We start from the raw sequence: 15,667 nt of genomic DNA on the forward strand, positions 1-15,667 counted from the left end.
CATCTGAGGTGAACAGAGGTGTTTTTATTTTAAAGGGGCATAACATGAGGAATGAGAAGGGGTTATCCTAGCTGTGGACAACCCCTTTAAACAGTTGCTTGTACCCATAAATAATAGATACAGCTTGTTTTTGTTAATCAAAAAGTCCTCACTTAGAGAGAGCTGTGATAAAGAAAACGTGGTTATGACTCTCAGAATATGGTGACCAAAAAAAAGATATTGAGCAAAAGTAGTAAAACATAAGAGACCATGTAAGGGTATGTGCACACAATGTTTTTCTTCAGGCAGGTAAGCTCCATAACACACTTGAAACAGTGCTAAAGAACCGCTAAAAAAGCGCCCATTTTATTGTGTGGATGCTATCATACTGTATGGCGGACAGTGGGGGTATTGTACTGTATGGTAGGGACATCATACTGTGAGTGTGTGCAGGGAGCTGTGGGGCCCATCGTACTATATGGGGGACCTGTGGGTGCATCATACCGTTTGTAGGGGTGGCTATGTAGGCCCTCATGCTATGTTAAGAGCTGTGTGTGCTGCACAATGTGTGGGGAGGCTGTGCTGGAATCATACAGTGTGTGTGGGCCATCATACTGTGAGAGGAGGCTGTGGGGGGAATCATACTATGTGTTATGGCCACCATGGGGGTGTCATAATGTGTGGGTAGGGAGTTATGGGTGCCATTATACTGAATTGAGTGCCTGTGGTGACATCATACTGTGTGGGAGGGATGCAGGGGTCATCATACTGTGTGGGAGGGCAATAGGGGTCATCATAATAATAATCTTTATTTATATAGCACCAACATATTCCACAGCGCTTTACAATTCAGAGGTTCATATACAACAGTCATAAGTTACATTGATAAAGATAATACAATAATTAAAGCAAAAATAATGATGACCCTGCTCGTAAGCACTCACAATCTACATTGAGGAGGGAGTGACACAAAGTACAGGGGCTTCCTATTTACAATGATGGTCCAGCCATCTTGAGGGGATGAGGGATAGATAAAGGCTGCATGAGCTCGTCACCAGCCAGTATTCGTAGTGCTTTTGGGTGCGGTGGAGTTTGGTGGAGACTTACAGTACAGACCAAAAGTTTGGACACACCTTCTCATTTAAAGATTTTTCTGTATTTTCATGACTATGAAAATTGTACATTCACACTGAAGGCATCAAAACTATGAATTAACACATGTGGAATTATATACTTAACAAAAAAGTGTGAAACAACTGAAAATATGTCTTATATTCTAGGTTCTTCAAAGTAGCCACCTTTTGCTTTGATGACTGCTTTGCACACTCTTGACATTCTCTTGATGAGCTTCAAGAGGTAGTCACCGGAAATGGTCTTCCAACAATCTTGAAGGAGTTCCCAGAGATGCTTAGCACTTGTTGGCCCTTTTGCCTTCACTCTGCGGTCCAGCTCACCCCAAACCATCTTGATTGGGTTTAGGTCTGGTGACTGTGGAAGCCAGGTCATCTGGCGTAGCACCCCATCACTCTCCTTCTTGGTCAAATAGCCCTTACACAGCCTGGAGGTGTGTTTGGGGTCATTGTCCTGTTGAAAAATAAATGATGGTCCAACTAAACGCAAACCGGATGGAATAGCATGCCGCTGCAAGATGCTGTGGTAGCCATGCTGGTTCAGTATGCCTTCAATTTTGAATAAATCCCCAACAGTGTCACCAGCAAAGCACTCCCACACCATCACACCTCCTCCTCCATGCTTCACGCTGGGAACCAGGCATGTAGAGTCCATCCGTTCACCTTTTCTGCATCGCACAAAGACACGGTGGTTGGAACCAAAGATCTCAAATTTGGACTCATCAGACCAAAGCACAGATTTCCACTGGTCTAATGTCCATTCCTGTGTTCTTTAGCCCAAACAAGTCTCTTCTGCTTGTTGCCTGTCCTTAGCAGTGGTTTCCTAGCAGCTATTTTACTATGAAGGCCTGCTGCACAAAGTCTCCTCTTAACAGTTGTTGAAGAGATGTGTCTGCTGCTAGAACTCTGTGTGGCATTGACCTGGTCTCTAATCGGAGCTGCTGTTAACCTGCGATTTCTGAGGCTGGTGACTCGGATAAACTTATCCTCAGAAGCAGAGGTGACTCTTGGTCTTCCTTTCCTGGGGCGGTCCTCACATGAGCCAGTTTCTTTGTAGCGCTTGATGGTTTTTGCAACTGCACTTGGGGACACATTCAAAGTTTGCCCAATTTTTCGGACTGACTGACCTTCATTTCTTAAAGTAATGATGGCCACTCGTTTTTCTTTACTTAGCTGCTTTTTTCTTGCCATAATACAAATTCTAACAGTCTATTCAGTAGGACAATCAGCTGTGTATCCACCTGACTTCTGCACAACACAACTGATGGTCCCAACCCCATTTATAAGGCAAGAAATCCCACTTATTGAACCTGACAGTGCACACCTGTGAAGTGAAAACCATTTCCGGTGACTACCTCTTGAAGCTCATCAAGAGAATGCCAAGAGTGTGCAAAGCAGTCATCAAAGCAAAAGGTGGCTACTTTGAAGAACCTAGAATATAAGACATATTTTCAGTTGTCTCACACTTTTTTGTTAAGTATGTAATTCCACGCGTGTTAATTCATAGTTTTGATGCCTTCAGTGTGAATGTACAATTTTCAAAGTCATGAAAATACAGAAAAATCTTTAAATGAGAAGGTGTGTCCAAACTTTTGGTCTGTACTGTATGTTTGGGGAAATAATGAATGGGCTACAAAAATATAAAAGGACTTTGATTAGGGAACATGAAAGGCCACTCTAAACAGGTGTGTTTTTAGGGAGCGCCTAAAACTGTGCAAGTTGTGGTTCATCCTAATTTCTTGGGATAGAGCATTCCAAAGAATAGGTGCAGCGCAGGAGAAGTCTTGGAACCAGGAGTGGGCGGTACTGATTAGTGCGGATGTTAGTCGAAAGTCACTTGCGGAGCGTAGAGAACAGGTAGGCCGATAAACAGAAATGAGGGAGGAGATGTAGTGGGGTGCCACGCTGTGGAGAGCTTTGAATATGAGAACAAGCAATTTAAATTGGATCCTATAATGTATGGGCAGCCAGTGCAATGACTGGCACAGAGTGGAAGCGTCCGAGTAACGATTAGCCAGATAGATGACCCTGGCTGCTGCATTAAGGATGGACTGGAGAGGTGAAAGTCGAATGAGGGGGAGGCCAATTAATTGAGAGTTACAGTAGTCAAGGCGGGAGTGGATCAGGGAAATAGTGAGGGTTTTTGTTGTTTCCAAAGTGAGAAAGGGGAGGATTCTAGAGATGTTCTTCAGGTACAAGCGACAAGAGTGGGCAAGAGATTGTATATGGAAGGTGAAGGAAAGATTGGTGTCAAACACAAATCCCAGACAGCGTGCCCACTGGTTTTGCGTTATTATGGTGCCACACACGGAGAGGGAGATGTCGGATTTAGGGAGGTGAGTAGTTGAAGAAGTTCAGTTTTGTAAAGGTTGACTTTCAGATAGAGAATGGACATGATGTTGTAATCTGGTGTTCTGTAGTACAGTATGGGTAAGATCAGAGGATGAAGTGTATAGTTGTGTGTCATCAGCATAAATATGGTACTGAAAGCCAAATTTGCTGATGGTCTGTCCAATTGGGGCCGTGTAGAGAGAGAAGATAAGAGGGCCAATGACTGAACCCTGAGAAACCCCAATAGTGAGAAGAAGGGGGGAAGAAGTGGAGCCAGCGAACGATACACTGAAAGAGCAGTCAGATAGGTAGGAGGAGAACCAGGAGAAAGCAGTGTCCTTCATGCCAATTGAGTGGAGCATAGAGAGTAGGAGGGGGTGGTCAACGGTGTCAAAAGCAGCAGATAGGTCAAGAAGAATTAGCAGAGAGTAGTCACCGTTACGTTTTGCTGTCCGAAGGTCATGGGTTACTTTGATGAGTGCAGTTTCTGTAGAATGTAGGGGAGGAAGCCGGACTGTGATGGGTCTAGAAGAGAATGAATAGAGAGGAAACGGGTAAGGCGGGAGTAGACCAGGCACTCCAAGAGTTTAGAGATGATGGGGAGATTGGAGACTGGTCTGTAGTTGTTTGTGCAGGAAGGGTCAAGAGAGGGCCTTTTTAATAATGGAGTACTGATGGAGTGTTTGAAGGAGAAGGGCTGTGTGGGAGGGCTGTAGAGGTCATCATACTGTGTGGGAGGGCTGTAGGGGTCATCATACTGTGTGGGAGAGCTTTTGGGATTATCATACTGTGTGGGAGGGCTGTAGGGGTCATCATACTGTGTGGGAGTGCTGTAGGGGTCATCATATTGTGTGGGAGGGCTGTAGAGGTCATGATATTGTGTTGGAGGGCAGTAGAGGTCATGATATTGTGTTGGAGGGCTGTAGGGGTCATCATACTGTGTGGGAGGGCTTTAGGGGTCATCGTATTGTGTGGGAGGGCTGTAGAGATCATCATACTGTATGGGAGGGCAGTAGAGGTCATCATACTGTGTGGGAGGGCTGTAGGGGTCATCATACTGTGTGGGAGGGCTGTAGAGGGCATAATACTGTGTGGGAAGGCTGTAGTGGTCATCATATTGTGTGTGAGGGCTGAAGGGGTCATGATATTGTGTGGGAGGGCTATAGGGGCCATCATACTGAGTGTGAGGGCTGTAGAGGTCATCATACTGTGTGGGAGGGCTGTAGGGGTCATCATACAGTGTAGGAGAGCTTTAGGGGTCATCATACTGTGGGAGGGCTGTAGGGGTCATCATACTGTGTGGGAGGGCTGAAGGGGTCATGATATTGTTTTTGAGGGCTGTAGGGGTCATCATACTGAGTATGAGGGCTGTAGAGGTCATAATACTGTGTGGGAGGGCTGTAGGGGTCATCATACTGTGTGAAAGAGCTTTAGGGGTCATCATACTGTGTGGGAGAGATTTAGGGATCATCATACTGTGTGGGAGGGCTGTAGAGTTCATAATACTGTGTGGGAGGGCAGTAGGGGTCATCATACTGTGTGGGAGGGCTGTAGAGGTCATAATACTGTGTGGGAGGGCTGTAGGGGTCATCATATTGTGTGGGAGGGCTGTAGAGGTCATAATACTTTGTGGGAGGGCTGCAAGGGTCATCATACTGTGTGGGAGGGCTGGGGGGGTCATAATACTGTGTGGGAAGGCTGCAGGGGTCATCATACTGTGTGGGAGGGCTGGAGGGGTCATGATATTGTGTGGGAGGGCTGGAAGGGTCATGATATTGTGTGGGAGGGCTGTAGGGGTCATCATACTGTGTGGGAGAGCTGTATGAGTCATTATACTGTGTAGGAGAGCTTTAGGGATCATTATACTGTGTGGGAGGGCTGTAGAGGTCATCATATTGTGTGGGAGGGCTGTAGGGGTCATCATATTGTGTAGGAGAGCTGTAGAGGTCATGATACTATGTTGGAGGGCTGTAGGGGTCATCATACTGTGTGGGAGGGCTGTAGGGGCCATCATATTGTGTGGGATAGCTGTAGGGGCCATCATACTGTGTGGGAGGGCTGTAGAGGTCATAATACTGTGTGGGAGGGCTGTAGGGGTCATAATACTATGTGGGAGGGCTGTAGGGGTCATCATACTGTGTGGAGGGGGCTGTAGAGGTCATAATACTGTGTGGGAGGGCTGTACGGGTCATCATATTGTGTAGGAGGGCTGTAGAGGTCATAATACTGTGTGGGAGGGCTGCAAGGGTCATCATACTGTGTGGGAGGGCTGTAGGGGTCATGATATTGTGTGGGAGGGCTGGAAGGGTCATGATATTGTGTGGGAGGGCTGTAGGGGGTCATCATACTGAGTAGGAGGGCTGTAATGGTCATCATACTGAGTAGGAGGGCTGTAGAGGTTATCATACTGAGTAGAAGGGCTGTAATGGTCATCATACTGAGTAGGAGGGCTGTAGAGGTTATCATGCTATGTGGGAGAGCTTTAACGGTCATCATACTGTCTGAGTGGGTAGTATTGTAGGGGAATTCAGTGAGGGGGTGACAGTGTGCTTAAATTTATTTTTTGGGGGTATAATACTCTATGGTGAGTTATGAAAGGGGTTATGTAGCAGGCTTCAGCATGGGGGGGGGGGGGCACTATTTTATGCCCATGCAGAAATACATGTCCCTGTCTTTTAGCTGGCTGCTATGCCCGAATGTGACTACCCCTATGCCTGGTGACCCCGCCTGCGCCACCAATTATTTTTCATGGGGGAGAGGGGCCTGTGGGTTCCCCACCCGCCCTTTTCTGGGTAACCTACGTTAATGAAGAGGTATCTGAAGGATGGACATGACTGGTTTGTCTGGCACCATGGCTGAAGCTGATCACCACAAAGCTTATTAACCTCCTAATAAAGACTAGGTGTTGGCCACCACTGACTACAAGACAGGAGCCACTTGAACCTGCCTCTCATCCATTCAGACTCCACTGCGAAGAATGGCTGAGCTGGTGCAACAATAAAGTAGCCAAGAAACAGTGTGAAACAAAGTAACACGCTCCAGCGGGGAGGTAACATGGCCGACGTGACTAGACGGCTCGGGATCGACGTCTATTACTCCACTTCGGGCACCCCCTCCACGCCCGCTAAGGCGCCGCCCATTCTCTTGCCGCTAACCAATGCGGATACGACTATGCTGCCGCTAGCCAATCGTCAAGCAGGATCCCATTAAGTGGGCGGGCATGGGGTATGTCGTATTTCAAAGAAGCAGCTATATAGCCAACGGTAGCGGTTGCTCAGAGCAGCCATTTTGTTTCCCGTTTGGTACTGGAGCGCCCTGCGTTAAACCAGGCGGCCAGAAGGGGGGCGCTTCAGAAAGCTTTGGCAGCAGTTAAGTTTTTTTTGGGCGATAAATTTAACTGTTTGCCTGCCCGAGCCGGGGACGGACAAAGGCGGCGGGAGTCATGGAAGACGAGAAAGTTGTGTACTCCAGGTCGCAGCTGGTGTTCGCCGGCATGAAGCCGTTAGAAGACGCCTTGGAGATCTTCGTGCCGGAGTCTAAGCATTTCATGAGCTCGGACACGGAGCTGTGGAACTTCCTGTGCAGCCTGAAGCGGGACTTCTCCCCGGTGATTCTCCGGAGCAAGGACGTGTACGGCTACTCTTCGTGCCGCTCCGTGGTGCCGGACCCCAGCCAGCTCTCCCGCCGGAGAGCCAAGGAGCAGCCGGCCGCCCAGTCCAAGAAGCCGGCTGTGAAGAGGCGGAGGAGAGGCGGGCGGCTGAGCTGCAGGAAGCGGCGGCGGCGGCTGCAGGACACGGCGGCGGCCAGCGAGGAGTCCGGAGCCAGCAGCAGCAGCAGCGGCTGCAGCAGCCCCAGCCCCAGCGACATCCCGGGGCTCCTGGGCAGGTCTCTGGAGGAGATCTGGAGAGCGGCAGCCCCCAAGCTCACCAGCTTCCCCAGCATACGGGTCAGGGACGTGTCCTGCCAGGCGAAGGTGGCCGCTGCCTGCCGCCGGGCACAGCAGATTCTGCAGGTGAACCTGCAGCCGGTGGTGCGGATCCGCCGCTTCCCGCTGGTGGAGCCCTGAGCTCTGCACTCCACTGCTGGACTGTGGCTGTTTACATGTCTCCAGGATCCCGCGTCTCACTGCACTTTACTGTAAGATTACTACTAGAAGAGGCGATCCCGGGATCCACCACGTCTGGATCGGTTCTTGTAGGGCAGATCCCACATTCTTCCTGGCCTGTGGTGACACTGGCAGTGCTGATCTCCTGCCAGATCTGGATGGCAACAGGTTCCTTGTGATGGACTGAAGTGGCCTGTGACTGTCATCGGCAACTACCTCAATCCCCGATCCAAAGACTTGTTGATGATTTTACTTTTCTTTCAGATTAGCGAAGTATTTTGAAAGTGTCTGGAGGATGAAGGACTGTGCCAGGCTGGATGCCCTTTTATGCAAACTTGTAGTTATTTTTTTATGAATTGCAGGGACCTGACAAGTGTCCGTCTGTTGTGTGATTGCTGGCATGTGCCAAGCCTGATGAACAAGTTACAAGTAGTTTCTTTAGGTGTTTAATAAAGACTGACTTTTCAGAACAATCTGAAGTCCATGTTTTCCATGGCGCAGGGCCCGGATAGCTGTAGTCGTGTGGTCATGGACTTTGGTGGCATTGGTGCAAGATACAGTATGGTTAGATTTTGTAAAATAAAACAAACAAACCTCTGAGGAAGGATATTTATTTTTATTCTTTTCCATAATTAATGTGACTGGTGCTCACAGAACTGGTACTCTGGGCCGTCACCTTACGGATGGTGCCACCTGTAACAGATATATGTGCCTTTCTACAAATCCGCATGGAAGTGTCTGACTGTTGGACCTTACTGGTGCTTTGACTGTTCACTGCCTGATGGTCTTTTCTGGATCTCTTCTACAGTTTAATTTCTACTTTTTAATAATGGCTGAATATGTATACTTTGTTAGCATAGGACACAATCTGCCTCTGTGCCGCTCCTTCTTTTCCCCCTCCCCACCCCAAGGATCTTGCCTACTGTGCCTGTGCCACTGAGGACCATATGTATAAAAACGAATGCAGGCAAATAAAGCAGCTGCCTATCACAATAAAAATGACTCTTTAATTTTTGCAGTGCTGGTTATACTTTTTAAAGTGATTGGTTAGAGCCAAGGGGAGCAAGTGCCAAAACTCATCATGGCTCATGGTTTTATCATCTAATCTACTGTATTCTAACAGGCCCATTCATTAAACTGGCCTTGTGCAGGCCAGTCTCAATGAAGGGCTTGAGTATGATGCACCTAATACAAGAGAACCTGTCATCAGGATCATGCATGATAAACTAAAGGTATGGGCCTAAAGGTGCTGTGCTACTGACTTAAAGGGAATCTGTCACCCCCTCGGCGATATCAGTCCACTACTATGGGCATACAGGTGATAGAAAAGTAAATCTATACTTGCCTGTATGGCCCATAGTAGAAGTCTGATTGCAGAGAAATCTTTATTAAAGTATGTTTTGCAGAGGCTTGTTGTCCTGGGACACCAAGAAAACCCCTCCTATCTGCTTATTATATAGCTAAATCGCTGCCTCTGTTGTAAGTTAACATATCCCCCTTTCCCGGCACGTCAGAGGCCCTGTGACGTGCCCTGTTCTGCCACCCATGCGCAAAGCGTGGCTCCCTTGGAGCGTGCTTTGTTTCCCTCCGCCACAGTTTGGCTGTGTACTTGTGTGACGCAGCCTCGCATTGCGCAAGTGGCAGGGGTGGCAGAGCAGGGCCTGTCACAGCACCTAGTGACGTGTCGGTGAGTGGGGGGGGGGATATGCAAATTTAGAACACAGGTGGCGATTTAGCTGTATAATAAGCAGATAGAAGGGGTTTGCATGGCATCCCCCAGACACCAAGCCTGTGCGAAACAGACTTTATTAAAGAAGATTTCTCTGCAATCAGACCTCTGCTATGGGCCATACAGGTAAGTATAGATTTACTTTTCTATACCCTGTATGCCCATAGTAATGGTCTGATATTGCCCAGGGGGGTGACAGATACCCTTTAATAGGTATCTGCAGCCTGATTAATCATCATTAGAAGTTTTGGCGCAATAAGCGGTTTGTGCATCGGGGAGGGGCTGTGGCTGTGGCTAGGGTCTTCATCTCTGCCATGGTCCTTCAGCTGCCTCTGGTGTAAGGATCTACCACTTATTGCACCAGAACTTCTATTGAAGTGAATAAAGAATAACGAGGCTGCAGATTTCTACAGTGAAGGTACATATTACAGCAGTACAGTGCCTTTATGCCTATACCTTTTTAGTTTATCATGCATGATCCTGATGACTGGTTCTCTTTAAGTGGCGTTCACCTCTTAACGAATTAGGAGCTTCTCTGAAAGGGAACTTGTCACCAGAAAAAAACAATCAATCTGCGGATTAGTAATGTTCTTAACCTGTCCAGTGCCCGCACTTGAACGCTGTCTGGAGAAAATTAGATTTTTTTTTTTCCCCTGGCAGCGTTCGACTTCCAGTTTACGAGGGGGGTGGCGCCAGGCAGTCTAAGAACGCTATAAACCTGAAGATTATCCCCTTATCTGCAGGTTAATAATTGTTTTTTTTTTTTTTCTGGTGACAGGTTCCCTTTAATGGGGTTGTCTGACCTTTGGATGCAAGTCTAAGTGACTGCAGACTTGTGAATCCTCAGCAGGCACTCTGTGAGGATTCTCCAGGAGTGGGCGGTAAAGTGACTGCAAGTATTTGATTTTCATACTTATGGTCACATTCTGACCGGACCTGTCTGGCCATGCTCAATTCATTTGCATTGAGGGAGGATATGCACGTCTAGTCCACATGACCGTATGTATGCAAACCGCATGCTTGCAGTAATTCTCCCGGCATCTGAGAATCCTGACTGCTTTATCGAATCACAAATCTGCAATCTCACATAGTGCCTGCTGACTAGTACACTAAAGGCCATTTGTGTCATTTGCAAATTGAGCAAACATATTGTGATTAAGGTGTTTTATGCCAAAATTCTGCTATACAGCGCTTAAAGAATCACTATCAGTATTTTGTCAGTATTTATTTTTTCTCAGGAGTGGGAGCCAAAACCAGGTGAGGAACAATCAGAGAAAAGGTATAATAGAAACAAGTCACCAATTCTACATTTATCACCCACTCCTGGTTTTGGCTCCCACTCCTGAGAAAAAATACTGACCGAATACTGATAGTAGACCATGGCCTATTTGTGAAAGTTGCTATGAAACCCAATACAGCAACCCACAACCATTATCAAAAGTGGTTGGGACCACAGTTCTTAAAGTGAAGCTGTCACCTGAAAATGATCGATTTAATTAGTGCTGTAATCTAAACTTAATTTCTAATACGAGTAGAGAGAAAATGGTCGGCGCTCACCATGCTGCAAAGTAGTCCATGTCCAGGATGCAGATAGACGTGGAGGGTGTCGCTTCTGCTGGTGAGGCCCATCCCTGAAGAGGAGGAGAGAGGAAGGAATTTGGCACAACCATCCAACCTTAAAATCCAGTTTATTCACAAGCCATTAAAAACTAGGATCCAAGGAAACCGTATAAAACCTGGTTTGTATAGTTTCCTTTGATCCTCGTTTTTAATGGCTTGTGAATAAACTGGATTTTAAGTTGGATGGTTGTGCCGGATTCCTTCCTCCCTCCTCCTCTAATTTCCAATATACTTGTATTAAAAATTCCCTACCTTTTCACTAACTTTGCTCTTTGATGACACTTTGTTTGAGAATCTCAGTGCATGCTGGGATACTCATAGGAAACCAAGTGTCATCAGTGATGCTTGTTTCAGGGGATGCGGGCTAGTCCTTGCTGTGTCCCAGCACTCAGGCGTAGGCTACTGTGTCTGAGTGTCCACCTCCTGTAGCCGTACACTCCGGAAAAAAATTGCACAGCTGGGTGCACGTTTGCTCTGCCGTCACCATTGCAGTCTATGGCCCCCGTCATCGCATACGTCCCGACCCTGTTTTGCTGGAGATCTTGGACGTATGCCCCGACGGGGACAGAATGCAATGTAAAAGTAGCCTTAGATAGTGTAGTTAGGGATGGAAAGGGAATTTTTAGTGCAAGCATAATAGAAAATAGTTTTGATTGTGGCACTAGATAGCGATTTAGATGAAAAGTTCTTTGCCCTTTGGACTACCCCTTTAAAAAAAAATTGGATTTTTTTTTTCCTTATTGCAATCTGTATTTAAAGAGGTTGTCCACTACAATGTGCAGTGGGCAGATCATTTTAAACCTTGGAAATAAGTCTTTCTTCAAATACCTTGAGTTTCTAAATGTGCCTGTGAGCGGCACTATCGCTGTCCGCTCATCCCCATCACGTGACCCCCAGCCTGTAACTGCCTCTGATCTCCGGTGATGTCACGTCAGCTTCCGGAAATGGAAGCTGATCTGGCATCACAGAGGCGGGACCCAGTCTCCCTGCGTGACTGGGCTGTGGACGGAGTATCAGCGCACATCACAGCCCAGCATCGTGCGTGCTGGCGGCACTCTGTTAATGAAAGCAGTGCAGGAGGCAAACAGAATCCAAAATGTGAAACTTTGACCTTTCTTTTTGTTGGCTGTCTTTTCAGCAATGGACAATAGAGAAGAATAACCCCAAAAAAGGAGGCCAAACAGAGCCCAATGTGTTATATTTTGGATTGCTTGCCTCACTGAAGTCATTGGCTCAGTTTGGGACTCTTCCAAATGTTTTTTTATGGATTCCAATTGAGTCATGAATGGTGGCACAAGCGATTTGAATCTGACCTAAGGAAGGAGTTGTTGGGTTTTAAGATGCTGTTGCACACTCAGCAGGGCAGTTGCCGATGCAATTGTCAGACGCCCAGATATTGAGCACACATCCTGTTGATGGTCATGGTGACTGTCCCATGAGCAGAGGTGTTTCTTAATGCTGGAACAAGGAGATGAGAGCTGCTAGCTTACTGTTAATTTTGACACCTGGCTATGTGATAGGTGAGGATATAGGCCTCGTGTGCCTTTCAAATAAACTTCTTATGATCAGCTGTTCATGTGCCATATGGCTGAGGCTACCTGCGATCAGCTGCTATTTTAGAGAGGACTTTAAAGGGTATCTTTCAGATGATTTTTAGATAGGATACTGATGGTATCCTGGAATAGTGTTTGGGCAGCCTTTTCTGAACATGTAAATTGTATTATTGTACCTACTTTGGCTTTCTGGCTGTAACCTTCTAAACATAACGCGTGCAGCAGGTTTTTCAAGTCTGGTCAATGAGGATCGCAAGCTGGCTAGCCCTTCATATGCTAATGAATTGTGATTATGCAGGTTTATCCACGCCCCTCTTCTCTGCCACCCCTATGTCCTCTACATCACTAATTGTAATTCGCATGTAGCTGCTCTGCAGAGTAGGCGCCCCGACGAGGAAATGAAATGGTGCATGCGTAGCCTTGTAAGTATCTCGCATGCACAAGATTTATATAAAAATATAATATAAAAGAGCTGCAATACTTTTCTGCCATTGGTTTATTTCTTAGGGAGCAAATGGATCAGCAGTCTGAAATCAGACACACCAGATCCTTCTGTCTCCTGATATCGTCTGTCGCGGGCATCAATACACATTAGCCTGTCGTCCGACATTACTCTAATGTAAAAGGGGACCTTTTGAAACTAAACCGATTAAATACACATTTAATGGTTTGTCCAGACCTTTTTTTTTTAACAAAAGCACAGAATAGCATAAAATCAAATAATACTTTACAGATCTGCCACCACTTCCCAGGTCCCGTGCAAGTCCCTATAGCCTGGCTTGTGATTTTGTGTGTTTTTTTTTAAATGGATACAGAGACCAGTGGGGAATTTGTAAGGTGAGCAATATCCAAGACATAGTATACATAGTTTGTAAAGCCGAATAAAGACTTGCGTCCATCAAGTTCGACCTGTAAGTTCTGTAGTTGCTAAAGTTGATCCAGAGGAGGGCAAAAACCCCAAATGATTTAGCCAATCTTCACCTGAGGAAAAATTCCCTCCCGACTCTGAAACCAGCAATCAGAATAAATCCCTGTATCAACCTACTATTTTATTCTATTTTTAAGTATATGCAGAAATCTGCCTGGTATCTAGAAAAGCATCCAGTCCCCGCTTGAATTGGTGTAGTGAATCCGACATTACCGTCTCCTCACTCAGTGAATTCCATATTCTCACTGCTCTTACCGTAAAGAACCCCTTCCTATGCTGGTGCTGAAACCTTTTCTCTTCCAGTCTTAGTGAGTGCCCTCTTGTTACCGTAATATCCCTCCTTTTGAACAAATCCCGGGCAAGGTCTCTATACTGTCCCCTAACATATTTGTACACATTTATTATGTCCCCCCTCAACCTTCTCTTTTCCAGGCTGAATAGTCCTAGTTTTGCCAACCTCTCTGGGTATTGCAGTCCCTCCATTCCCTTTATTAATTTTGTTGCCCTCCTTTGTACCTTTTCAAGCTCATTTATATCCTTTCTATATATTGGGGCCCATAACTGAGCACAGTATTCCAAGTGTGGTCTGACCAGTGCTTTGTACAGTGGAAGAACAATGTTCTCATCCTTTGCAGCTATACCTCTTCTGATACATCCCATTACCCTGTTTGCCCTTACAGCAGCGGCCTGACTTTGGGCACTCCAATTTAGTTTGCTATCAATCAAGATGCCCAAGTCCTTCTCCATCTCTGAATTCCCCAATGATTTCCCATTCAGTGAGTACTGGTGACTTCCATTTTTCCTTCCCATATGTATGACCTTACATTTCTCCTCGTTAAACCTCATTTGCCATTTAATGCTCCACCTACCCAGCTTATCCAAATCCCTCTGAAGGTCTTCACTATCCTCTTTTGTATTAATTGTTTTACATAACTTTGTGTCATCTGCAAATATTGATATTTTACTATTTATCCCGTTGACTATGTCGTTAATAAAGATATTAAATAACATTGGGCCTAGTACAGACCCCTGTGGTACCCCACTAGTGACGCTTACCCAATCTGAGTATATTCCATTTATAACCACCCTCTGCCTTCTATCCTTTAGCCAGTTAGCTACCCACTTGCAGACATTTTCCCCCAGCCCCATCATTCTCATTTTGTATACCAACCTCTTATGTGGCACGCTATCGAACGCTTTTGAGAAGTCGAGATACACGACATCCACTGGTTCCCCCTGATCTACTCGAGAGCTAACCTCCTCGTAGAAGTCAATCAGGTTTGTTTGGCAGGAGCGATTCCTCATGAATCCATGTTGGTTCGGGGTTAATAGATTATTAGCGTCAAGATGCTCCATGATTGCCTCATTAATAAAGCCTTCAAAAATTTTGCCCACAACGGACGTCAGACTCACCGGCCGATAGTTTCCGGCGTCACTTTTTGCTCCCTTTTTGAATATTGGCACTACATTCGCCTGTCGCCAATCAAGTGGTACAGACCCAGTCTCAACAGAGTCCTTAAATATAAGATATAACGGTCTGTCTATCACATTACTTAGTTCCCTTAGTACCCGTGGGTGTATGCCATCAGGTCCTGGTGATTTGTTTATTTTAATGTTACTGAGGCGTTTCTGTACCCCAGCTTGGGTTAGATTTGTCATACTTAGTGGAGGATTCAGCTTGTCACTTCTCATTTCGCCTGTTAGTTCTTTTTCCTTTGTGAAAGTTGACGAAAAAAATTTATTTAATAGATTAGCTTTATCCTCATCTTTCTCTATGATTTTGCCTTCATCACTTTTTATCGGTCCAATATTATTCGATTTAATCCTTTTATTATTTATATACATAAAGAACAGTTTGGGATTTGATCTACTTTCCCTAGCAATACGTCTCTCTGTTTCCTCCTTTGCTATTTTTATTTGTTTTTTTGCAGGTTCTCGGTTTTTCCTTGTAACACATTAGTGCCTCCTTGCTGTTTTCCTGTTTTAATCTCTTGAATGCCTCTTTTTTGCTATTTAACGCCCCTTTTACGTTCTTATTCAACCATATTGGTTTCCTCTTATTTCTGGCCCTTTTATTCCCATACGGTATATACCTCTCGCACTGAGTATTCAGAATTCTTTTGAAGGTTTCCCATTTACTATTCGTATTTCCTTGATTAAGAACTTTGTCCCAGTCTATAAGTTGAAGGTTTTCTTTCAGCTGATCAAACTTCGCCCTCCTAAAGTTTAATGTTTTAGTTGTTCCCTTATTGATAACCCTACTGAAGGGCATTTTGAAATTGATAATATTAT

At 45.8% G+C, this 15,667-nt stretch overlaps 1 protein-coding gene across 1 annotated transcript; it reads left to right on the plus strand.

Annotated features, from left to right (window-relative positions):
- The first annotated feature begins 6,669 nt into the window (after positions 1-6,669).
- Positions 6,670-8,555, plus strand: CCDC71L (coiled-coil domain containing 71 like). Its single transcript, XM_073650728.1, has one exon. It carries the CDS (start codon positions 6,883-6,885, stop codon positions 7,504-7,506), a length of 624 nt encoding a protein of 207 aa, XP_073506829.1. The 5' UTR covers positions 6,670-6,882; the 3' UTR covers positions 7,507-8,555.
- The last annotated feature ends 7,112 nt before the right edge of the window (positions 8,556-15,667 follow it).

Source organism: Phyllobates terribilis, unplaced genomic scaffold (genome assembly GCF_046119375.1).
Source record: "Phyllobates terribilis strain yellow unplaced genomic scaffold, ASM4611937v1 Scaffold_11__3_contigs__length_659146591, whole genome shotgun sequence".
Lineage (NCBI taxonomy): Eukaryota > Metazoa > Chordata > Amphibia > Anura > Dendrobatidae > Phyllobates > Phyllobates terribilis.